Below are 23,688 nucleotides of genomic sequence, written 5' to 3'. Positions count from 1 at the left end.
CTCAAACTCTTGGGGAAAAAAAAATTGAAGAGGAGGGAACACTCCCTAACTCATTCACTCAGGACAGTATCACCCAAAGACCAAAAAAACGGATAAAGATACCACAGGAAAAGAAAATTAAAGAGCAGTATCCTTATGAACACAGATGGAAATATCCTCAACAAAATACTGTCACACTGAATGCAACAGCATGCTAAAAGAATTGAACACCATGATCAAGTATGATTTATGTAAGGGTGATTCAGCGTAAGAAAATCAATAAATGTACACCATGTTGACAGAACATAGGGGAAACCCCACATGATCATCTCAGTTGATGCAGAAAAGGCATTTGACAATTCCAGTATCCCTTTTTAATAAATACACTTAGAAAACTAGGAATAGATGGAAACTTCCTCAGCATGATAAAGGGCATAAAGGAAAAACCCACAGCTAATGTCATACTCAATGGTAAAAGACTGAAAGCTGTCCCTCTAAGATGATGAGCAATACAAGGATGCCCACTGTCACCACTGTTAACTCAGCATTGTACTGGAAGGTCTAGCCAGAGCAGTTTAGGCAAGAAAAAGAAGTAAGAGGCATCCAGATTGGAAAGGAAGAAGCAAAACTTTCCCTATTTGCAGATGGCATAATCCTGTATTCAGAAAATCGTGAAAAATCCACAACAAATAAATTAGTTCAGCAAAGTGGTGGGGTACAAGATCAATATGCAAAAATTAGTAGTGTTCTATATATTAGCAATGAAGAATTAGAATAAACCAAGAAAATCCATTTAGAAAAGCAACTACAAGAGTCTAATATCTAGAAATAAATCTAACCAAGGATGTAAAGAACTTGTACACAGGAAACTACAGAACTTTGCTAAAAGAAATCAAAGAAGACCTAAACAAATGGAAGGACATTCCATGTTCATGGAATGGAAGACTAAATATTAAGATGTCAGTTCTCCTGTAAGCATTTTACAGATTAGTGCAATCCCAGTGAAATTTCCAAAAGCCTTCTTTGCAGATTTGGAAAAGCCAATCGTCATATTTAATGGAAGAATAAGAGGCCCCGAACAGCCAAAAACATTTTGAAAGAGAAGAATGAAGTTGGAAGGGCCACACTTTTCCTGATCTTAAAACTTACTGCAAAGCTACAGTATTTGAAATAGTGTAGTACAGGCACAAGTTACAGTTATAAAGACCAGTGGAATTGAAATGAGAGTTCAGAAATTAACCTTCACATTTACAGCCGACTGAGTTTTACATGGGTGCCAAGTCCACTTAATTGGAAATTATAGTCTTTTCAACAAACGTTGCTGGGAAAAACTAGCTGTTCATATGCAAAAGAACAAAAGGGGACTTCTACCTCACACCATATCCAAAAATCAATTCAAAAATGGATCAAAGACCTAAATATAAGAGTCGGAACTATAAAACTCCTAGAAGAAAACACGGGGAAGCATCTTCAGGATCTCATGTTAGGCAGAGGTTTCTTAGATTTTCATGCAAAGCCCAAGCAAAAACAAAAGAAAAAAGCAGATAAATGGGACCTCATCAAAATGTAAAACTTTTTGTACATCAAAGGACTTTATCATGAAAGTTAATGACAACATGAACAGTGGGAGAAAATAATTTGGAAACCACATATCTAAAAAGGGCTTAATATTCAGAATATATAAAGAAATCCTACAACTCAAGAAGAAGACAAACAACCCATTAAAAAAAATGAGCCAAAGACTTGACTAAAAGCTCTTGAAAAGATGATCAACATCATTAGCCATTAGGGAAATGCAAATCAAAACCACAATGAGACACCATTTTACACTCACTGGAATGGCTGCTGTTCTGGTTTGCTAATGCTTGCATTATGCAAAACACCAGAAATGGATTCACTTTCATAAAGGGGGTTTATTTGGTTACAAATTTACAGTCTGAAGGCCATGAAAGTGTCCAAGCTAAGGCGTCAACACGAGTTTACCTTCACCAAAGGAAGGCCAATGGCATCTGGAAAACCTCTGTTATCTGGGAAGGCACGTGGCTGGCATTTGCTGATCTGGTTTGTGTTCCACCTCCTCTCTCAGCTTCCGTGCTTTCTTCAAAATGTTGCTCTTGGGGCATTTTGTTCTCTCTTAACTTCTCTGGAGCAAACTCTGGGCTAGTATCTCATAAGCGTCAGCAAAAGTCTGCTTTCAATCTCCATCTCCAAAATGCCTCTCTCAGCTGCTCTGAGCTCGTTCTGTTTGTGAGCTCTTTTATAGGACTCCAGTGATTAAACCAAGACCCACCCTGTTTCATATTTCCAAGGAAACATTCAATCAAGAGGTCACACCCTAATCAAAGGTGTCACTCACAGTTGGGTGGGTCACATCTCCGTGGAAACACTCAGTCAAAAGGTTCCAACCTAATCAACACTAATACATCTGCCCCCACAAGACTGCATTAAAGCACATGGCATTTTGGGGGACATAATCCATCCAAACTGGCACAGCTGCTATTTAAAAAATGGAAAATTACAAGTGTTGGAGAGGATGTGGGGAAATAGGAACTGTCATTCATTGCTGGCAGAAATGTAAATATACATTTACATTCTGTGGAAGACAGTTTGGTGGTTCCTCAGGAAGTTAAATATAGAATTACCATATGAGTTGGCACTCTCGCTCCTAGGTATATATCCAAAGAGTATTGAACAGATATTTGCACACTGATGTTCTTAGTGGCATTATTCACAATTGCTGAAAGATACGGCAACCCAAGTGTCCATCAACAAAATGTGGTATATGCACAAAATGGAGTATTAGTCTGTCATAAAAAGGAATGAAGTCCTGATACCTGTGACAACCTGGATGAACCTTGGACGCCATGTTGAGTGAAAGAAGCCATACATGAGAGGACAAGTACTGTATGAGCTCAGTGATGTGAAATAATTAGAATAAGCAAATTCATGGAATCAGAAACTAGAATGTAGGTTACCAGGGGTGCGAATGGGGGTAGTGTTACTAGAATTAAAAATTTAAAAAAAAATTATATCCATAGGACTGTACAAGACAAACAGTAAACCTAGAGTTAACCGTGGACTGTAGTTGATAGTACAGTTATAAAAGTGTTCTTCTGCCAGTTGCAGCAGCTGTGCCATACTTATGCAGTGTGCTGATAACGGGGTGGCATTTGGGCGCTCCATTTGATGTAAGATTTTTCTGTAAACCTGCAACTTCTCTAATAAAATTTTAACAAATTACTTGATTCAAATCTTTCCTTTCCTCTGCAGAACCCTGACTTAAACACATTAAACGAATTGTCTTTTTAATAAGTTGTACTTCTATATGGAAATAGCTATCATGCTACAACCACAACAGTGGCTTTGAAGGAAGGTGCACTGCGCTTGAATGAGGTATCAGCGTCGGTCACGACCGGAACAGAGAGACTCAGAGGAACAGTGTCTGAAAACCGTGACTTTACCAGGGAGAAATAAGTCCCTTCTCTTAGGCCCCACCAGTTTTTCTCAGCCTTGTTCATCTCTGGTTGTAATTTTTTGTATCGTTGTTCTCCAGGACAAGAGGAAAAGTTGATCTTTTCTAAGGAGGTGTGAGTGGCTGGGTTGAGAGGATTTAACGATACACAGATCTGCTGCTGCAGGGGTTGGCGTTTCTCTTTTCCATTGAGTTCATTTTTGCTAAAATTGTAATCTCTTGTTACCAGTTACTGAAGAAATCAAATCAGTATGTTAGGAAGCAAATGTCTGTTTTACCAGTTTTGTTATTTATAGCTTTTCCACATTCGCTGTTGAGAAACAGGGGTACCTACAGTAAAGGTTTTCTTTACTTATTACAGATGATGAACCAGGAGGAAAAAACATCGAAAGATTATCCAAACCCTTGCGCCACCTGTTAGACTGTAGAATTTTATTGATTTAAAAAGAACCATAAACAATAGAAATGAAAAACAGCTTTTTTAATTCTTCCTTAAAAATCCAGACATTACATTTTAGTGTCGTATCGTTTTTTTAAAAGTGTGTTTTTCATCTTGAAGCAATCTTAACCTCTAAATATTTTATCACCATAAGTGAAGGATGAATCTTGGCAACTACTTTTTTTGGTTTAGTTTTATTTTACTCCTGTGCCAAGTTTAAAGAATCTGAAGATCCTGCCCGATGCTGCCGGCAGTGGCGGGGTGGGTGGGGTGGGCGGGGTGGGCGGCCCGCTGCCCTGTCCGTGGTTTCTTGTCGTCGTCTTGTTGCGACCCGCATCTGCCGCTCACTCTGCAGGTCACCGAGAGCCGACTTTTTCTGGCCCAACTTCTTACTCGCCCTGGAGTTGGTGGTTATTTTTCTATCTGCTTAATAAAGGCTCCACCCTGGGTGTCTGGAGCGCCACCCCCCGCATGCCCGGCCCTGCCCGCAGCGCTCACCCCGGGATCCCCTTCCCTCTTCCAGGCTCGCGTCCCCTTTTCTTGAGGCGGATCACATCTTTTTTTCCTGCGTTATTTTATTGTTTTAATGGAGCATGTAATCAAGTAGCTTCTTCAAATACTGGGGAGTTCTCATCTCTGGAAAGGTGTTTATTTATGTACCCTGAGGTTGCATTGATGCCCCAGACTCCGCTTTCCCTTTGCACTCTAGAGCGTGGCTTGTGTGTCATCTGCCTTGCGGCGTTGCAGTGAAGAAGTGGCCTCTGTTCTGGTCCCCGAGCCTCCGCTGTGACTCGTTCCATAAAGTCTGGAAGTTCGGGATATTCTCTTGGTCCTAATTGTTCTCACATTCCTCAGACACGCACTCTGGGTTGGTCTGCCCAACCTGCTGTGCGAGGCCGTGGGCCCTCTGGACGGGGGGCTCGTGTCCCTTAATCAGGGGCCCTTTTCTTGACTTGCGCCTGGATTTCTTCTCCGCCTTCCCCGTTTTTCTGTGTTGGAGCTCCTGCCATGTTCACGTCAGGCCTCAAGACTGTCCTCTCAGGGTCTTACTTTTGCTCTGTTTTCTGTCCCTTTGGTTTTTTGCTCTACTTTATGGAAGATTGCCTCGTCTTCCATCTCCTCAGTTGAGTTTTTCACTTCTGCTATCGTATTTTTAATTTCAGAGAACTCTTGTTCTCTCTCTTTTTTTTTTAATAGCATTCTTCTCCTGGATGTGTCTTCTTCTCTTGAGGATAGTGATAACGGCTCTGCAGTTTTTAATGCCGTCTGCTCCGTGCCCAGCCTCTGCTGCCTCCCGGCTGCCTGGCCCTCGTGGTCATGGCAGTCTGTCTCCATGTTAGAGGATATCCTCGGAGCCCCATCGTGGGTCTGGGGTCCGGGTGCGGCCCCGAGCCACGGTGGGGCCTGCACAGGGCTTCCGCGAGGGCCTCAGGCCGTGCCCTGTGCTCGGACAGCCCCTGTCGCCAGTGTCCATGCATCTTCCTGGTCTGGGGTGGGCTCAAGTCCCAGATAAGCTTCTTGCCCTTCCCTCCTGAGGTGTCCTCAGCCTTGGGGGCTGCACTCCAGGACCCCCGCCCTGCCACAGAGCCTCAGGGCACCCACCAGGTAAATCATGAGGGGCACCCTGAAAGGAGCGAGGAAACCCTGGGCCTCTGTTGTGGGCGTAGCTCTCCTGGCCTGAGGTGCTGCTCAGTCTCCTTGTGGGTTTACGCTTCTTATGAGAAGCCCCTTCAGCACCACTCGGGTGAGGCCTGGGAAGGCGCCAGAGATCGGCCGCCCTGAGGTCAGGTGGGGTCAGACGGGGGAGCCTCTGCCCGCAGGCCCCTTGTGGGGTAAGCAGCTCATTCCGTTTGAAGGGCAAAGTTTTTCAGAGAAAAGAAATTTTAAAAATGGTTTGTAATTAGAGCTGTACTGTCTAGATGTGTTAACCTAAACATGTGCCAGGTGAAAGCTTCAACCTGCTTAAACTCAGGTGATTCTGTCCTGGGACATGCCCTTGAAAGGTTTCGCTGGTGGTGATAGTGACATACTTAACATGAAATGTCGACATCAGCCCCCAGAACAACATAGAGGGCCTTTCAGCCACAGAGCCTTGTTGTCTATGGAATGCCAGTTCCTAAGGATGATAGCAAGTTTACATAGTAACAGATCCCTGCTCAAACAAGCTGTGGGAATGCTCGGTTTCTTCCTTTAAGCAGGAGCATCTGTGGCTGGTGAAGACACTGTCTCTGTTCCAGGGCCCTTGGGCCTGCAGGGCAGCACATCCTGGGCTCCTGGCACAGGGCTGTGATGGAGGACCGAGGCTCCCTGCTTGTCCGTTTTTAAATTTCTAGCCCACCAAGGATGGACACTTTTGTGAAGGATGATAAAAAGTGTGCCAGGTGCAGTGAGACATCTGCGTGCCCCCAGGTTCTTGCCTTCTTGTCGTGGTGACGGACGCCTGCAGGCGGCCCTGGTTTCAGAGTGTCTTTGGGGTTTCGCGTTTCTTGACACGGACTTCAGGAAATGCTGACTGAGCTGGAGGACACAGCGCAGGAGGACTGGAGGCGCTTCGGGGTTTCCCTGTCGAAGCTCCCCAGGCCTCTGCTGGGGCCAGAAGAGCATCCAGAGAAGGGGGCTCGTGTTTTAGGCAGGTTCCTGAAGACATGGGGGGCTCTGGGGAGAGGCAGGTGTGGGTGGGGGTGCCGGGCGCTGGGCGCGCCTCCTGAAGGCCCCTCTCCGGAGGCCGCTGTTTGGGGAGGCCTGGATTTCGGGGGTGCGCGGCTTGCTGGCCCCCCTTGCCGCCTCCCCTCAACTTTTCCCTCTCTCCTCCTGTCCCCCGTGCCCCCCACCCCCCGTGAGGCGGGACCTGAAACGGGCTGGTGTGCAGGTGTCCCTTTGGGCAGAGGAGGAGAAAGCCAGACCAGGGCCCCTCCCTGAGCCGGACCCCCGTGTGGGCCCCCGCAGCTCTGCCTCCCTGGGGTCCCATGGGGGGTGTCTGAGCCCCAGTCCTGGGCCCCCTCTGCCCGCGACATGCCTGAGCAGGTGCAGTCTGGAGGAGCAGCTCCGGAGGAGAGGAGTCGTGAGGTACAGAGCGTCGTTTTTGGCGCATTTGGCTTTCACTTATGATTAAGAGACGGGAAAAGTCTGCCTGAATGAGGCTGTAGTAGCTCTTCTGAGTAGGTGTAAGTGAGAGGAAAGTACTGTGCCGTGGTTTACTCGGCTCAGTCTTCCTTACCGTGGCTTGCAATGGATGCAGCTTAGCTGTGATGCGCAGCTGCAGGGCTGTTCTCGGTTCACACCGCGGCCTGCGGGCCTGTCACTCGCTCTGTGCTGGGGGGCTCCCGTGGTGAGGCGGGAGCGGAGCTGCGTGGCAGTGCCGATCCGGCCTGCCGGCGGGCGCTGAAAGACCACCTCCATCGGGACACGGAAGGAAGACTGTCAGCGAGCGAGCCGAGCGGAGCCTGCCTCCTGGAAGGACTGACGGCCGCAGGGGCAGAGGAGTTTCCACGTGAAACCACCTTCACGGTGGGGGAGTCAGATTTTCTTTCTTTGTGTTGGCAGCATCAAGAGGCACGCGAGTGGGAGAAAAGAGAGAAAAGACTCAAACTGGAAAGGACTTTTGATCATAATGTAAGAGTTGTGCGATGGGAGGCACAAGTTGTCAACACTGCTTTGGGTAAAATACCTTAATATCTAGAAACTTTTTCACCTTTGAACCTCAGATGTTACTGTGGTCTGTGTGGGCAGCTGTTAGTCACCCTACCCCCTTGAACTTCTTTTTAGTGGTACAGGATTTGAATGCTTCAGGCAGAAAACCAGTTTAAATATCTTTGTTTTAGATATAGATGGATTTTGGGTGACAAAGCGCATGTGCAGAGGCAGTTCAAAGAATGCCAGTGCTGGCCTGGTCATGGATGGAGAGGCTGTCCCTCGGTCAGCCGGGGTTTTAGGGAGCTGGACGGGACAGTGCGGCCACCGCTGATGGAAAAAGGGATTGTCCTGGATTCCAGCAGCCGGAGCAGAGGTGGCTGGGTCTCCTCCAGGCCAAGGGCAATAAAATAACGTTCATGTGCTCATTTTGTTTCCTTTCATAAAACCCTCCAAAGGCTTCCCTTTGGTTTTAGGGTAAAGTTCATAGTTCAAAGTTTAACCCTTCTTGACCTGGCCTGCGCCGTGTCCTCTCCATCTGTTCGTTTGACTAACTTCTTACCTGCCCTTCAGTCTGGCTCGGATTGGGTTCTGAGCAGAAGCTCCTGGAACATGGACGCTCTCCCCCACCTCCCTGCCATTATGTGGTTAGCGGAGACCTTTCCCCCAGGGCGCCTGCAGTCCACTGGGGAGACAGGCATTGGTGAAGTAATGAAGTAAAATAACCAACCCTGGTAAGTGTTGAGGCAGGAAAGCAAACGCTGTGGTCGTCCTTGGCACAGAGGCCCTGCAGGGCTCCTTCCAGAAGGCCCTTTAGGACCCTCTCTCCCAGGCCCCCCGTCCCGTGCCCTCCTCCTGCGGCAGCCTAGGACTGGCCTCCCTGTCCTCAGCTAGATTGGCTCGGCCCCCCCCAGCGCTGTGGGGTTCCTGAGGACAGGACACTGTCACGTGGGTCCGTGCACCCAGAGCACGCTACCAGCATGTGAGGCTTGGATGAACGGGCTGGTTTCTGGTGACTTCTTGATTCTGCATCTCAAGTCACGTTAAGAGGAGGAAGTTTCCTTGAGGATAGGGTACACTGACATACACAAGCAATTGCAGTTGTCAGCGATTTTGTTGAAACTTTGAAGGGCAAGCTTTAGGCTCTGTGCTTGATTGAGTAATTTGGTGATGTTTGAACCGTGGCCCAGAGCAGGAGGCTGAGCTTTCATGAGCTGGGTTTTGGGCCTGTCGTTTTTTTAACAAGTCAAGGGCTGTGGAAACGCCCTGTCCCGAGGAGCCGGCTGCAGGGCCTGCGCAGCACACGTCCCGGCCTGGGCCAGCAGTTAACGCTGGCCTGTGTGCAGGAATCCGGGATGTAGTGCCTGTTTTTAAGGTTTGTTTGTTTATTTGTTTTTAAGGTCTTCTGGTCTGATTCTTCAGTAACGTCAGTAACCAGATCTTCGTCTGAAGTGACTGAATTTATTTCAAAGGTAAGGGGACCTGAGGGCTTGCAAAATGAAGAGTCCCGTTCCCAGCGGTTGGTAACATTGCAGAGAAACGTCCGTGGCTTGCCGCCCTCAGCCGGCCCAGCGAGTAACACTGTGAAGTCCAGGGTCTGCCTCGTGGGGCGGGTGTGGCCGTCAGCACGCTCCGAAACCACGCAGCTTACCCCTTCCGGTCATTGAACGAGATGAGGCAGAAAGCTGTGGTGTGCACAAGTAACTTTTAAAAAAGAGTATTCCGTCCCGGGTTCCCTTCCGGAAGGCTGAGGGTGAGGGGCGGCAGGTCTGAGCCCACACCGCTGGCGAAGTGGTCGGAGACGCCACCTGGGCCCAGCCTCACCCAGTTCACATCCCGGGCTTTTCCCACCATTTCCAAATTGAGGCGGCAGATCTCGTTTGAGCAGAGGTTCCCACGACTGAAGGAACAACTCTCCCACGCGCCTCCACGTGCACTTGAAGCCCACTGGCCCCGGCCTTGGCGGTGGACGGCCGTCTTAACCACAGCGGTGTGCCTTAATCACCTTTATTTTATGGATAAGACCTCTAAAGTGTCTCTGATGTGAGTCTTACATTTTCATCCTAAAACCAAGGGTACACTCCTGTGGGAGAACCGTCAGGTGGTGGACCGTGGCGAGTTGTTTTTGACTGAGCTAATCCGTCCGGGCTCCTGGGGACTGCAGGATACACACAGGGTCACTGACACTGGCCTGCGAGTGCGTGGCCTCGCGGAAGTTTGGGGGCCCCGCGCCTTTCCGCTCGCCTGGTCCGCCTCCTCGCTCTGTGAGAACGTGGTGTCCCTGGGCGCCTCGTGCCGGCCGGATGCCCACATTTCATCGGCCACTGTCCCATGTTTATACTGCTCGCGGTTCTCTGACCTTCTCAGATGTCTGGTTTGTTGTCTTTCGTTAACTTTGGAAAAATCTTGTTCATGTCTTTCTGCATCTCCTCCTCCTGGGATGCCAGGACGTGTGTCTCAGACCTTGGATCCTGACCTCGGCCCCTGGGTGCCTGTTCTGTCTTCTTACTCTTTTTGCTCAGTATTTGCTTTGGCTCGTCTCCTCTGCTCGAGACTCCCCTGGGGGCTGGGCTGCGGGAAGGCTCTTCTCAGGGGTCTTGTTCCATGGCACAGAAGGGGCCTCTCTCTGCTCACTCGACCCCCTCCTACCCAGGGTGGACTGCAGGGGTGGGGAGGGAGGGACGGTCTCCATTCTCCCGGCCCCCTCAGCCGGAGGTGGGGTCTGTCCTGGGCTTCAGGGCTGGAGCTTCCTCTGCCCTCCTGCCCTCTGCAGGGCGGGGTCCTGGGCCCACTGGGTTTCTAGACACTCCTCCACGGCTGGAGGCCTTTGTTTCTGTGCCTTCCCTGAAGCAGTGGTTCTGTGCCTGTGGCCTGCCCTGCCTCACCCCCGGGAAACGGGTCCTCGCCTGGGCTGCAGGCGCAGGAGCAGTTCTTGGCCCTCCCCAGTGACGTCAGGCTTCTGCCTGTGCTGAGAGAGGGTTCCAGGGGCAGCCGGGGACCGCCTGTGCATTGGCACCACTGATGGGCTCTTCCGGGGCTGCTGCCTGTGGGACAGAGCTGGGCAGTGAGCATGGACCCCTGGGGTCTGGACGCCTGGCCGGCTCGCTCGCCAGCCCACACCGGCCACATCCAGCTGCAAGGACGTCTCCGTCCTTGCCGGCTCCTCTCATCCTCTCAGGCAGCCACCTCTCCTTCCGGGTTCTGCCAGAGCTGAGCCCACGCCTGGCCCTGGCTCTCCTCAGGGGGCGTGGTCAGCATCTGGGTCACTTGCCTGGGACCCATTGTGTGCTGGTGTGCTCGAGGAGAGCTGTGACTGCAGACTGGCGTCCTCCCAGTGACGTTCTTCTGCAGCTTTCTGCATCCTGAGCAGATGTAGACCCTAGAGTAGCCAAAGGAAATTGTATATCCCATCAAGAGATACCGCCATCTAATATCTGCCAGATTCTCCTCTAGTTGAGTTCATTATGTCAAGTGAGTTAATACTACGTTGTATGATGGTGCTGTATGTATTTAAAGCTCCAGATGCTAGTTACTTAAGAAGCAGGAATACTTCATTTACCTCTGTGTTTGATGCAGCATCTCTTCCTGCCTTCGTCATTTGACACAATGGCTGTGCGTTTTCATCTCTTCCAGTTGTCTCAGCTGTACCCTGAGGAAAATTTGGAGAAATTCATTCCTTGCTTAGCTGGCCCAGATCCCTTCTACGTGGAGCGAAACCACCTGGACCTGGAAGCCGACCTTAGGTAATGCTGGGGGGCGTCTCCTCACCCCGCCCGCAGCCACCGTCCCCGCTGCTGCTGGGGCACATCGGAAGGATCTGAGTCGCTGAGGGGAGATCTCCAGGGTACGAATGAAGGAAGCTCAGGGAATAGGCCACCACAGACGGGCATTTTGACAGTGTTGTGAAAGAAAGCCTGATTACTGTTTCTGCCCTGCGATTGAAAGTTGCACGATTAAACTGGGGCTTAATAAAAAATCTCACAGGGAAAGTTTCTCCGGACCCTTCGTCGTGCCGTGGCACACACAGGAAGGCAGTGATGTGGCCCCACTGGGTCTGCAGCTGGGCGAGGAGGGCAGGCCCGGCCCCAGCTCCCCTGCAGTGCACTCGGCACAGCCCCTGCCGATGCTCGGACGCCGTCCCTCACGGCCCATCGGTGGCCCTTTTAGGGCTTGGTTAATACGGTGTCCAGTGGAAGGGGTGTGCGATGTGGAAAGCAGTGGGCACTGTAGTGAGAATCAAACAAAAGCGGCAAGCAAGTAGTCTAAGGCACTTCTGGGTTTTTCTGTAAATATTGTCTGTTAATTGAAAATTGAATTTTCCATTCCAGTTAGTTTTTGGTAATGCCATATTGATGCTAATATTACTTTGTTTGATTTTTAGGTATTTGGCTTCATTACCTTCACACTTATTAAAAAATGACCATGTTAAGAAATTTTTCAGCACTTCATCTCCCACCCAACAGCTTCAAAGTCCAAGTGAGTTTGTAACATGTGATGAAGTAAAAATAAACATATTTGTATCATCTGTACATGTTTATGTTTATTTTTCTGATTTGCAGGTCCTGGCAACCCGTCCCTCTCCAAGGCAGGTTCCATGATGGGTGTGTCTGGAAGGTGAGAAATCCGCTACTTGATCACCAGATTGCAGGAAAGGATTTACTACGACAAACAGCCCTTGAGTTGGGTGTAAATAATTGTTTCTAGAGTTAAATTGTCCTTGATCGCTTATCATCTTGAATATCACACAAGAGGAATTGGATAGAGAATCCAGCTCATTATTTCCCAGAGAACATTCTCTGAACTGCTGGGATTAGGGTTCCCCCACGTGCACTGTCCCAGGCTCTGTCCCTGACCTCGGAAGGTGACCTGGTGGGCGCACGGGGTTTTGGGAGCCACTTCTCTCAGGCTCCTCTGGCAGTGTAAACCTGGAGGCCTGGGTCGTTAGCAGAGGCGGGCAAGCCCCCCGGGTCGCTCTGTGGCCGTGGCGCGGGTCCTGGAGGTGCCTCCACGTTCGCCGTGGGCCAGGACGTAGGACGCGCGTCATCAGTGCACCTGGGTTTGAAATTCCAGGTAGAGAGGCAAGGACGGAAAGCAAAAGGCACTTTTTTTTTTTTATGAAGAAGACGTTTCCAGATAAAGTCAAATGTTTTTTGCCCCTTTATTTTAAAAATATTAACTTGAATGTTAAATTGAATGGTGGTCAGTTGTAATTTATGATTATCGATATCCTATGATTTGGAAGTAACAGAAAGTAGGCCACTCAGGCAGCAGCCTGTGGCGACAGATACTTGTACACATGTGCACGCTTACACACACATGCTTAAGCACCTGCACTCAAGTACACATCTGTGCACACACATACACAGGTGTGCTCTCGAGCACACGCGCAGATACGCATTGGCCCACGTGTGTGCACACAGACCTGTGTACATTATACCTGGTGGTGGTCCTAGAGGTGGGGACGGGCCGTGGTGGAAAATGGCGATGTTTCTGGAGTTTTAGCCCTAGTTGTCATCTCAGATGTGGTGTGGGAGGTCGAGGCACAGTGTGTGCACAGCCTGTTGGGAGCACGGTCCCCTGTGCAGTGGCCGCTGTGCTCCTGCTGCCCATTGTCCTTGCAGGCCTGTGTGTGGAGTGGCCGGCATCCCGTCCTCCCAGGGCAGCACTCAGCACCACCTCCCGCACACCACCGGCACCGCCACCGCCTTGCCCCACTGCTCCCACTCAGGGGGCACGGGCTCGCCGCTAGCCTTCCGGACCCAGATGGACACCTCGCCCGCCATACTCATGTCTTCCGGCCTGCAGGCCCCTCAGACCCAGGAACAAAATGGGATTTTAGATTGGCTCAGGAAATTGCGTTTGCACAAGTATTATCCCGTCTTCAAACAGCTCACAATGGAGAAGGTATGTTGACTAAGCAAGCAATGGAGAATTTGGCATTGTTTTTTCAGGTAACATCGTTCCTCCTGCATCATTCCTAGAGGAATTGAATTAGAATTCCAAAATCTGCACAGCAGAGGAGGAATAAGGGTGGAAAAGTCAGGAGGCCCAGCATTAGCACCTACGCATGCCAGCCCTAAGTCCTGCCCCCCTTGCTGTGGGGCAGCGTGGATTGGACTTTGAAGGCTACCTGCATTTAACCACCAATTGAAAAGGGATTTGTGTTAACTAATCAAACAAACAGCTTTTCTAATGCTTTTGAGTCTTCGCACACTAGTGCTCAACATGCACTCAACGTAACAGGAAGGCTGCTGGCTCCAGCAGCTGTGCAAGACCCTGCAGCAGTGAGGAGGGCTGCCCGCCCCACCTCCATGTCATATGTCCTTCCAGGTGGGACAGCTGCACGTGCTCAGGCTCAGTTCACTGGGACCGTTTCCCGAGGAGCAAACACGCAGGTCCCGGGACGAAGCGCTCAGATGGTCTGGCTTGGCTCAGGGGTCACACATTTAGCAGAATGTGTTTCCACATAGGAAGGTTTGATGAGGAGCACATTTTCATTGTTCAAAAATCCTGAAATTTCTTAAGACTTGGTACCACTTATTGCAAAATTAAAGCTGTACTTGATATTTGAACTCCTTGCTCCCCCTGCTGGCTAAAATAATTTGGTGGCTTTTATCTGTGTAAAAATTTCATTCAAAATCTACAACGGAACCCAGAAATCAAGCTTCTACTGCATATTAAAAACAAATTAAGCATTTTCACATATCCTGTGCTTAGGGGTCATGAATCTTTAAAATGAGATTTTACTACCCTTGGTGATGATCAGTTTAAAGTTTTCTAAGTCAAGATGGCTAAAATCACAAGTCGTGGCACAGAGTGTGATGAAGACTAAAGACTAGAGCGTCATTTGTCGGCTTGGCGTCCTGCCTGTGGGTTATTTAGCCATTCGGTTTGGATGCCATCTGCTTGCCTGCATCACTTGCTACCTGACAAGGTTGCTCTCACCCCTGAAATGATGGTGATTTTGAGAAAAAGGAAGTACAAAGAGGCAGCCCTCCCAGTCTTGTGGGCCACCTCCCGCCGTGGGGACGCTCTTGGGGAGCACAATGGCTGGGTGGGGGGTCCCGGATGAGGCTCGTTCCTGAGCTGCTGTGCGTTGGGCCCGGGCCTCCTGGTGTGACTCCCCAGCTGCCGTGAGCGCGTCCCCATCACTGGGCACGGAGGCGCCTGTTTGTTAGCAAATAAAGCTTCAGCATTGTCAGGTCTTCCGCTGTTCCTGTATCCCAGGTGCAGAATACATTGATTAGATTCCACTCCAAGGTCTTTGTTTTCAGAGTCCTAATTCATTCTCAGTAACTTTGTAATTTGTTTCTCTTATGTTAGTTTTTGAGCCTTACGGAAGAAGATCTAAATAAATTTGAATCCCTCACAATGGGAGCAAAGAAAAAACTCAAGACTCAACTGGAGCTGGAAAAGTATGTACAAAAGGGTGTTTGGAGTATACATTCATTTTAGTTTCTAATTTGCAGAACAGACACCAGGACTTAGAATTTTGTGAAATATCAGTGATTAGATTTTTTTTCGGCTTATGCTTATTCAAACCTTAGTTAATGCTTTTAAAACTCTCTAGACATGTCTTTGGTTTGATAGGAAAGGTCCTTTGTAGTAACTTTGGCTGAAATCAGAATTATTTTCCACCCCTGAGATTGTTTTGATGGAAATCACCTTTTCCTGGAGTTCAGGTATTAAATGGCTTGTGAACCGTTATGAGACTCAAGTGAAAGAACGCCCCTCACTCGTCTCTGTGCTTCCTTCCTTCCTAGGGAGAAGTCCGAGAAGCGGTGCCTGAACCCCCCGGCCCCGTCCGCAGTCACCGGCACTGGGGTGGCTCGAGTGCCCCCCACCAGCCATGTGGGGCCCCTGCAGGCCGTGCGGGGCAGCCACACTGCAGGTGGGCGAGGGACAGGCGGGGGCTGCGGGCGGCAGCTGGGGGGGTCGGGGCCCCCAGTTGTCAGGAGTTTGCTGATGGAACGTGCAGACCTTTCCTGTGTGTTAGTACATTCTTTGTGCTCGTTAATCAGACCTCACGTCACTCCCGTTTGCCATTTATGTCCTTTAAAATGTCACACGTGTTTTTCATTGTTTTAGCTTTTGTGGTCTCTGCCAGTGGAAAGTGGAGGGGACAGTCTGGGTAGAAGCAGGAAAATGGTGACTTGCCCAAAGTTGCTCGCATAAAAGATTCAGATCAGAAACTTCTGGGGGAATTGGGTGGGGAGGAAGGAGGGCGTGAACAGAGGCCACAGCCCCTGCCCCACCGGGTTGGGGCTCCTGCCTGGTGCTCACCCAGAGGGCTGTTCTCTTCCACATGTCCTGCTCTTGGTGACGTGTAGTTACTTTTCTGTTGTCTCACAGGGTGGGTAGCTTCTCTTTTTATACTAGAAATAGCAGTCACAGAAATTCAGAAAAAAACGCCAAGAGTATATTTTAAGTATATTTGACCAAAAAGATCTTGGATCGCTAGGCCTCATGAAAGCGAGGTGGGTGTCTCGGTGTCTGTGGATGGTCCGATCAGCAGCAGTCACTTAAAAGGGCCGACAGCGCAGTGCTGCTTAATCCTCCTCCTGTCCCGGCCACTAGCCTGGAGGTGGGACAGCAGGTAGCTGGAGGCCCTGTCGGGAGGGTCAGGAGCCCTGGCCTCAAGCCTGAGCTCCATCCCTCACCTGCGTCACTGTGAGGCCTTGGGCCGCTCGTTTACATCCCCGCAGTGGAGAGAACGTGCCTGGTTCTTCGGGGGTAGCATAAGGAAGGCTGTGAGGTGTCTGGGAAGGGCCTGGTCCGGCTGTGGCCCTGGGTGAGTGTGCAGGAGATGCTGGGTGAGGCGGCTCCTGGGGCGTCCCCGTGGCCGGTGGCTTCCCCCCCTTGGAGGATCCCTGCCCTGTCTCTCCAGAGCTGCGGGTGGAAGTGGAGCAGCCGGCTCAGCAGATGCCCCGGGAAGGCAGCTCCTCGGCGTCCTCGAGCTCTTCCTCCAGCCCGATGGGGGTGCAGGCCCGAGAAGAGAGCTCCGACAGCGCCGAGGAGAGCGACAGACGTAAGAAGCTGCGCCTTGACCCACCGTCCCTGGCCGCGCCGGGTAAAGCTGTGCTGACGGCTCTGTTTCCACCCCCAGGTGTGGAGACGCAGGTGCGCGCTGCCGCCGATAAGGAGAAGCCCGTGGTGTTACTGACCCACTTTCCCTCAAGCTCCATGCGGCCCACGGCCCAGGTGCTGCCCGTGCAGAACGAGGCGGGCTCCGCGCTGCCCGGGCACCACCCCCCACCCCCCCAGGCAGCCGCGTCCCATGTGGCACCCATTCGGATGCTGAGCTCGGCACACAAGTCGGACAGGGGAAGTGCAGACGTGAAGCTTCTCTCGTCGTCTATGCACTCGCTTTTGTCTCTGGAAGAGAGGAGTAAGGTTTCTGGACCAAGAAGCAGCATAAAAGTGGACAAGAGCTTCGGGAGCCCCAGGGCGGATGTGCTGCCGACTCCCGCCGCCCACCAGCCCTTGCAGGTCCTCGCTGGAGTCCCCGAGAGCAGCGCCGTGGCGCCCACCGTTTCCTTCGGTCCGCGGGCCAAGGTCGTCCACGCGGCCACGCTGGACAGGGTGATGAAAGCCAGCCAGCAGCCCGCGCTGGCTGGGGAGGGCAGCACGGCGGCCGCCGGCGCGGCGAGCACCGTCTTCCATGTGGCTCGCCCGCCCATCAAACTGCTCGTCTCGTCCTCGGTTCCTGCTGATGCTGCCATTTCCGGGCAAACCTCCTGTTCTAACAACGTGCAGATCAGCGTGCCCCCCGCAATAATCAGTCCCCGGACTGCTCTGTACACAGCCAACACCAAAGTTGCCTTCTCTGCGGTGGGCAGTGTGCCCGTGGGCCCTGTGCAGGGCAGCTTCTGCGCCAGCAGCAGCTCTGTCTCCTCCAGCAGCCACCCGTCCACGTCGCTGGCCAGCGGGACCAGCTGCCCGGCCCCCAGTTCCAGCCCCACGCTCCCCTCTGTCCCTGAGAACACTTTCTACAGCGGCAGTGGCAGCAGCTCCACAGGAAACGTTCCTGCTTCCAGCCAGAACCACCACCACCACCACCACCACCATCAGCAGCCCCCAGCGCCCCAGCAGCCGGCCGCACCGCCGCCCGGCTGCATCGTCTGCACCTCCTGCGGCTGCAGCGGGAGCTGCGGCTCCAGCGGCCTGACCGTCAGCTACGCCAGCTACTTCCAGCACCCGTTCTCAGGGCCGTCGGTCTTCACCTTCCCCTTCCTGCCCTTCAGCCCCATGTGCAGCAGCGGCTATGGCGGCCCCCAGCAGTATGGTGGCACCGCCTTCCCGCTCGTCCACGCCCCCTACGGCAGCAGCCTGACCGCGGACTCGGTGCTGGGCGGCCAGTCCACGTTTGCCATCCCGCCCATGCAGAGCTTCATGGCGGGTGCCGCGGGGGTGTACCAGGCCCAGGGCCTTGTGGGGAGCAGCAGTGGCTCGGGCCACAAGAAGAGCGGGAACCTCTCCTGCTACAACTGTGGGGCTGCCGGCCACCGCGCTCAGGACTGCAAGCAGCCGTCCATGGACTTCAACCGCCAAGGTAGGTGCCGCCAGCCTGGCCCGGGGCAGAGTGCGCGCGGATGCTTTATGTTTGCTGCAGCAGCAGTGTGCTTTCTTCTTTTAAAGGGAAAAGTGTGCGCAGGCTCTTTGAGAAAGCCTGGGGACAGTAACGCTGGGCTCTGCAGCCCAGGAGGGCTGCTCTCGGCCCTCGCCTGGCTCTGCGATCTGGAAGCACGCCTTGCTGACACGTAATCAGCTGCCACATGGGTCTGGACTCAGCCGCCGGCTCCGTGGACCCTGTCGTTGTGGGGCCAGGGGGCCCGGGAAATCCTCAGTGGGCGACGCAGGCCTGGCTAGCGGGTGTAGACGGGCAGCAGGCGACGAGATGGTCCTTCCCGCCCTGCCCATGGCCGTCCGTGCCGCCTGCCTCCTGTGCTGCCGTCTGCCTCCTCCCCTCTCGTGTTCCTGCTCTCTCCTCTTTCCTTTAGGCAGGTTGGCGCGTGCATCTAATGGATTCTCTGTGACAGGCTGTTGCTGTTGTTTCCTGGGGGTTGGGGAAGTTGCTTGCAGCTCACTGGCTCTTCACTTGAGGCCCCCGATTTGGAGGTCTGCGCTGGCTCTGTGTGGCCAGGCCTGCTGGGCGGCGCCACCCCCGAGCGCTCTGCCTCTGTGGCCCGGTGGGGGTGTCTGGGGCCCGTGGCGCGGGAGAGTCCAGGCCTTGTGCCGGCTGCCTCCCCCTCTGGAGACGGGGCTCCCCTTGAAGCAGTGGGGTGCGGTCTGCCTCGCCAGCTCCCACGGAGTGGGGGGCACCCTGTGAGCAAACCCACCAGCTGGGGAGAGTCTGAATGCCAGAAAAAGGCTTTTACATAAAGAAACGACGGGAATTTGTTAGCCATTTCACCCCTTGCCTGATTTTGTGAACTCGTAAGGAAGGCCCGCGTTGGTTCTGGTGGGGGAGGGATCAGGGCGGGGTCTCAGTTCCTGGCACCAGGATCTCGACTCACTGGGGACGGGCAAGTTAGCTTTCCGTGGTCATTCCACAGTGATTCCGATTTTCTCTCTTTCCCTTCTCTCTCCAGGTACTTTTAGGTTGAAATATGCCCCTCCAGCTGAAAGTCTGGACTCCACAGATTGATATTTTTCTCTGGCAACAGAACATTATTAAGCCATGGAGAAGAGACCTAAGGAAAATTAAACACAAAACTGAGAAGTGTACTTACTGTTGAGCTTAATATTTTTAATCCAAAGGTGCTTTACTTTACTAGACTGGATAGAAAATCTAGCTTAGGATGCATCCAACTCAGTTTTATTGCCAAAACCCTGGTTTGGAGCTTGATGTCAGGACATGCCTCGTGGCTGCCCCGTGCCTGGTGGGTTTGCCAGCCTCTGGCCTCGGCCCCTGAGCAGCGTTGCCACGTCGGCCCCTCTGGCAGCCAGGACCCCAGAGCAGCACGTGTGATCGGAGTCGAGAGCCAAAGGTTGACGTTTTCCAAGTGGAGCCCCCAGTCGGACTCTTGACACCCCAGGTGAGGTAAAAGTCTCCTTTTCTTTTTTCCCTAAAGTGATGAGGCACTAAATCTCTGGGATTTTTAAGGATTGCACTACAGAAGAATGTAAAATGACGTAAATCTCTGCAGTACTGGGGGACAAAACTCCTTTGTGACCCGGTCAGTGCCAGAGACTCCCGTGTCCGCAAGTCAGGAGCGGGCGCCAGCAGGCCCGTGGCTCGGCTCGTCACCCACAGAGAAGTCGGTTTTGGGATCTCCTTCCCTCCTTGACACACTTGTAGCAGCTTCAGGTTTTTAGTTGTTTTTTTGAGAATAAATTTAAACTCTCACGCAGAAATAGTTGACTCTCAACAGCTTCATTTCTAAGGGTCCAAGTCCCAGAGAATCCACACGGCCGGCTGAGATGCCCCTCCGTCCTCCAGCACAGACTCTCCCGAGAGCCCAGACCGCGCGACGGGGGCTTGGCACTGATGGATGCCACACACAGTTGGCAGACTTTGCAAGTTGCAAGTTGTTTTTGTAACATGGACTCGTACCCCCCAGGCTCACTGTTAAAGGATTCAAACTTGAGACAGACATTTCAGTAATAATCCTATAATTGATAAGCAAAAATTCAAAAAATTTTCCTCTGAACTTCTCTTGTACTAGACTGTGTATTACTAGCTAGTTCCGTTAAAATTGCCTGGAAAACTCCAGTAGAAAGTGGTAAGACTTTGAAAGAGACCACACAAACAAAATAGATCTCACGTATTTGTAGAAGTCTAGTTTCATTAAAGTAGGAAATAAAAGTCCTCTCAAGTGGTCTCTAAATTTCAACCCATTGTAACGAAAGCTTTTTGGTCTGAAATTTAGGGACTTAAATCTTATAAGGTTAAAGGGAATTTTCTGCTAAAGTGCTAAAGCCTTCAATATTAAAATATGGATCGGTAAGTTTTTGCCAGGGATTTTCCAGTTGAATAAGTAAAAAACAAATCACAATCCTCAGACCGCTCTTAAAATGGGACAATCAGCCTCATGCAAAATTAATGTGAATCAAAAGAATACGCCCTAGAATTTCAAGCATTGTGACGTGAGGCTTCAAATTTTGAGATCAGTTTCCTGGCTTCATGGAAACTAAAGCAGTAAGTTATTACATTTTTTTATGAAAGGCTTTTAGTAGAGTTCTTTAGAGTTTTATTTTACTAGAGTTTTATTTCTATGCAATCCAGAATCAACAGGCTTCTGTGTTCTGGTCCCTGTTCACGGCGCACAGTATTACGTACAGTTTTGCAGTAATGGTGATGCTACAGCAGCTGTTTGGGGGAATGTTAACGTTGCTTTCCTTAAAAATTGTAACAACTACAAAATGTCTACATGAGAGCTGACCCAGCTTTGCCTTACGGAGCACTAGACTGGCCCTTGGCGTGCCCGGTCAGAGAGGACAGGGGTGTTCAATGCTGTTTACGGTTTTAATATTCCCAAAGGCCACTATGGTGGCCTGGAAATGTGCTGAAAGCCAAACTTTTAAAAATTTTTTGGTTTTTTAAAACAAAGAAATGTTTTAAATAAATCCTATTTCAACACAGTGACATTGTAGGAAACTGTCTCATCATCCACAAAAAAAGCATATTGTTTTTTTGTTTCAGTGGTCAGTGTTGGGGAGTGAAAGTGTCTCTTGTTCCCCTTTAAATGCTTTGGTAGATGTTAGATGTTAACCTTAAATACAACAAGAATCTTAAAGTGTTGTGCATTGGGGTGACCGGTTTCGGACAGTGCTGTGGGGGCAGCCCCCCGAGGGGAGCCGTCCTGAGTGCCCACACCCCCCCACACACCGAGGCATCTGCCAGCAGTATTGTCTGAGGAGTTTCTCTCTAAAAACAACCGAAGTCGATGAGCCACAGAGCGTCCTGCGTTTCAGCAGAGGCGTCTGTCGGCCAGCTGAACACACAGGCGTCACCGGCCCTGCTGGGTCCGCGGTGTCTCCTGACACCGGGTCCCTGCCTGCTGCCTGTCTCACTGTCATCTGTCTCCAGGAACGGGGGAAGTAGAATGTACAGCCAGTAGAATAAATTGTTGGGGTAAGACAAATATTTAATCTTTTATTTTTAAGGAAAACACTCAATTTTCTACCTTACTTTCTAATGACTAGTAATACAGAAAATTGGGACATTTCAACATTCAGAAACTCCTGGTTGCTGAAGAGCACTGAGGAAATGGGGATTAGCACTTACAGTAAAAATAACAAAGACAAAAACTTGTCTCGGAAGCTTAGATGTGATTGGTATTTAAAAAGCCAGCATTGTCTATCATTTCCAAAGGATCAAGCAGTCAGCTTATTGATGTGGTAGTTCACAGGCTCAGTCTCTCAGTCCCCTGCCTGGAGTTCTAGGTCAGCTTGCACTGCAAACCCAGTCCTGTTGCCCAGCTGCGGCGCTGCCGCCCCTTCCTGGCATCCTGTGGGGCCTGGGAGCTGGGGGTACCCTCCTCACTCCGTCACCGCCTCGTCCCTCACTTTAGGCCTTGCTAGTTAACAGGCTGACAGCTGGCGGCATGGCACGTCGGGGTGCCTTCGGGGTTTAAGGAAGCCGTCTCCTCCCCTCACCCACAACCCCAGGAAGCGGTCCTGCGGGACCAGCACGGGGGTAGGCCTTCATCTCCACAGCACCCAGAGTCACAAGTCCCACGGGTCTGAGGAAAGTGAGCTTCTTTAAGTAACACTTGCAATATTCTAGAAAACTACATACTGTGCTGGTTGAGGCCGAAGGTCAGCGTTCCCGTTACACTGTTGACCGAGGGGGAGCAAAGGTCACCTGTCCCCAGCCACAACTTCACGTGCTGTGGTCAGCCCTCGCCACGTGTTTCTTAAAAGAACGTGTAAGTTCTTACACGCACAAAAAGGATAAGGCTTTGGTACTGAAACCGGAAACAAACCTTGTGTACTTAAGAATCTTCACAGCTTCTATTGGACATATTTTCTTTTTAGGAATGAAGGAAAATTCTCCCATTTTTGAGCCATTCTTTTATGTCAATTCTACAAAACTGCATGTACCTTTATAAATATTTTTAAAAGATATAGTTTTGTAAATATTTAATATTCTGCTAATTTGATTTTGAATTGTAAATGTCAAGTATTCTGTTTTTGGGGTTTTTATGTTTTATTATACTTTGTTAAAAAGGAAAAAAATTGTACATTTTTAGAATGTTTTTATGGGTAAATTTAATGTACTGAAAATAAAAATTTAAAAAAAGGCTTAGTGTTTCATTTTATTAGGTTTTTGTCTCATAGAATCTTAAGTACTTATTTTTCAAGTAAGTCTCAATTCTTGATTTCCAAAGTAGGGATTTAATCCTTTCCACCTTCCCTGATTTGCAAAAGGGACACCTGGTCTTTATCCCGTTCCTTTCTGTCAGGGGTTCTGGTTTGCTTTGTTTAGTGCCGGTGCTGAGGACCCATGTGCACCTTGTTGGTTTGGAGTTGAAGGGGCTCCAGCTCTGGCTCCGGCTCCGTGGGCATCAAGGCCAAGAGGAAACAGGCCCGAGAGCAGCCCCTCGGCTGAACTCCTGTGGCTGGTTTTTGCAGATGTAAATAAACGCACCTGTGGTGCAAAGACAAGGAACACCTGCCTGCCGGGGCTTCTTGAGCTTCTGGCAGCTGGGGCCTCCCCGCCTCCGCTGGCCCAGGCCTGAGGGTGGCCCACGGGGAGCTGGACCTCGTCTGTGCGGCCAGGGGGCGGGGCCAGGAGGCAAAGCTGGCCCCTCCTGTGGGAGCCGGCACCTGGGCCAGCCACACTCATGGAGGATGGCCTTCCTTTGCCTTTTTATTTTTAGCCAGAGGAACCCTGCTGGCCAGAAGGAAGATTGGGGGGCGAAGGTAGCACAACCCTTTCCCCAGATCCTGTGCAGAGCAGCCCCCCTGGGAAGCCAAGGCCTTCCTTGGCCACTCCTTTTAAGAGTGGGCCATGCTGGCTGCGGGGGCTTGGCCTCAGAGCCCCACGGGGTCCCTAACTGAAATCTAGTTTGTGGGGAACTTTACCTAATGACAGCTCCCCACGCTGTCCCCTGAGGTGCCATAAACTGTCCCTCTCCTGATCCTGCCACACGCACATTCTTCAGTACCTTTTGTTTTGCTTTGTTGTTGGTGTAGAGCAGGTTTTCAAGTGTTTCTTCTC

General features: G+C 51.0%; 1 protein-coding gene across 3 annotated transcripts in view; it reads left to right on the top strand.

Annotated features, from left to right (window-relative positions):
• ZCCHC14 (zinc finger CCHC-type containing 14) overlaps window positions 1-22,763 on the top strand; it is an 81,595-nt gene extending 58,832 nt beyond the window's left edge. The window contains exons 4-14 of one of the 3 annotated variants that reach the window (XR_005213760.1): window positions 8,921-8,992; window positions 11,154-11,263; window positions 11,902-11,996; window positions 12,080-12,134; window positions 13,142-13,424; window positions 14,844-14,935; window positions 15,284-15,411; window positions 16,408-16,548; window positions 16,627-18,072; window positions 19,112-19,558; window positions 19,908-22,763. Coding sequence is in view for 2 of the 3 variants with exons in the window: in XM_037815542.1 (XP_037671470.1) it covers window positions 8,921-8,992; window positions 11,154-11,263; window positions 11,902-11,996; window positions 12,080-12,134; window positions 13,142-13,424; window positions 14,844-14,935; window positions 15,284-15,411; window positions 16,408-16,548; window positions 16,627-18,072; window positions 19,112-19,167 (2,478 nt within the window). In the remaining variant the exon portion in view is untranslated. Of the gene's footprint in view, window positions 1-8,920; window positions 8,993-11,153; window positions 11,264-11,901; window positions 11,997-12,079; window positions 12,135-13,141; window positions 13,425-14,843; window positions 14,936-15,283; window positions 15,412-16,407; window positions 16,549-16,626; window positions 18,073-18,158; window positions 19,092-19,111 lie in introns of those variants that run through there. The other 2 variants (XM_037815542.1, XM_037815543.1) reach the window with 2 other exon arrangements.
• Window positions 22,764-23,688: the final 925 nt, after the last annotated feature.

This window comes from Choloepus didactylus, chromosome 22 (genome assembly GCF_015220235.1).
Source record: "Choloepus didactylus isolate mChoDid1 chromosome 22, mChoDid1.pri, whole genome shotgun sequence".
Classification (NCBI taxonomy): Eukaryota; Metazoa; Chordata; class Mammalia; order Pilosa; family Megalonychidae; genus Choloepus; species Choloepus didactylus.
Note: the sequence above shows the minus strand (reverse complement) of the source record. Positions and strands in the feature narration are given on the sequence as shown.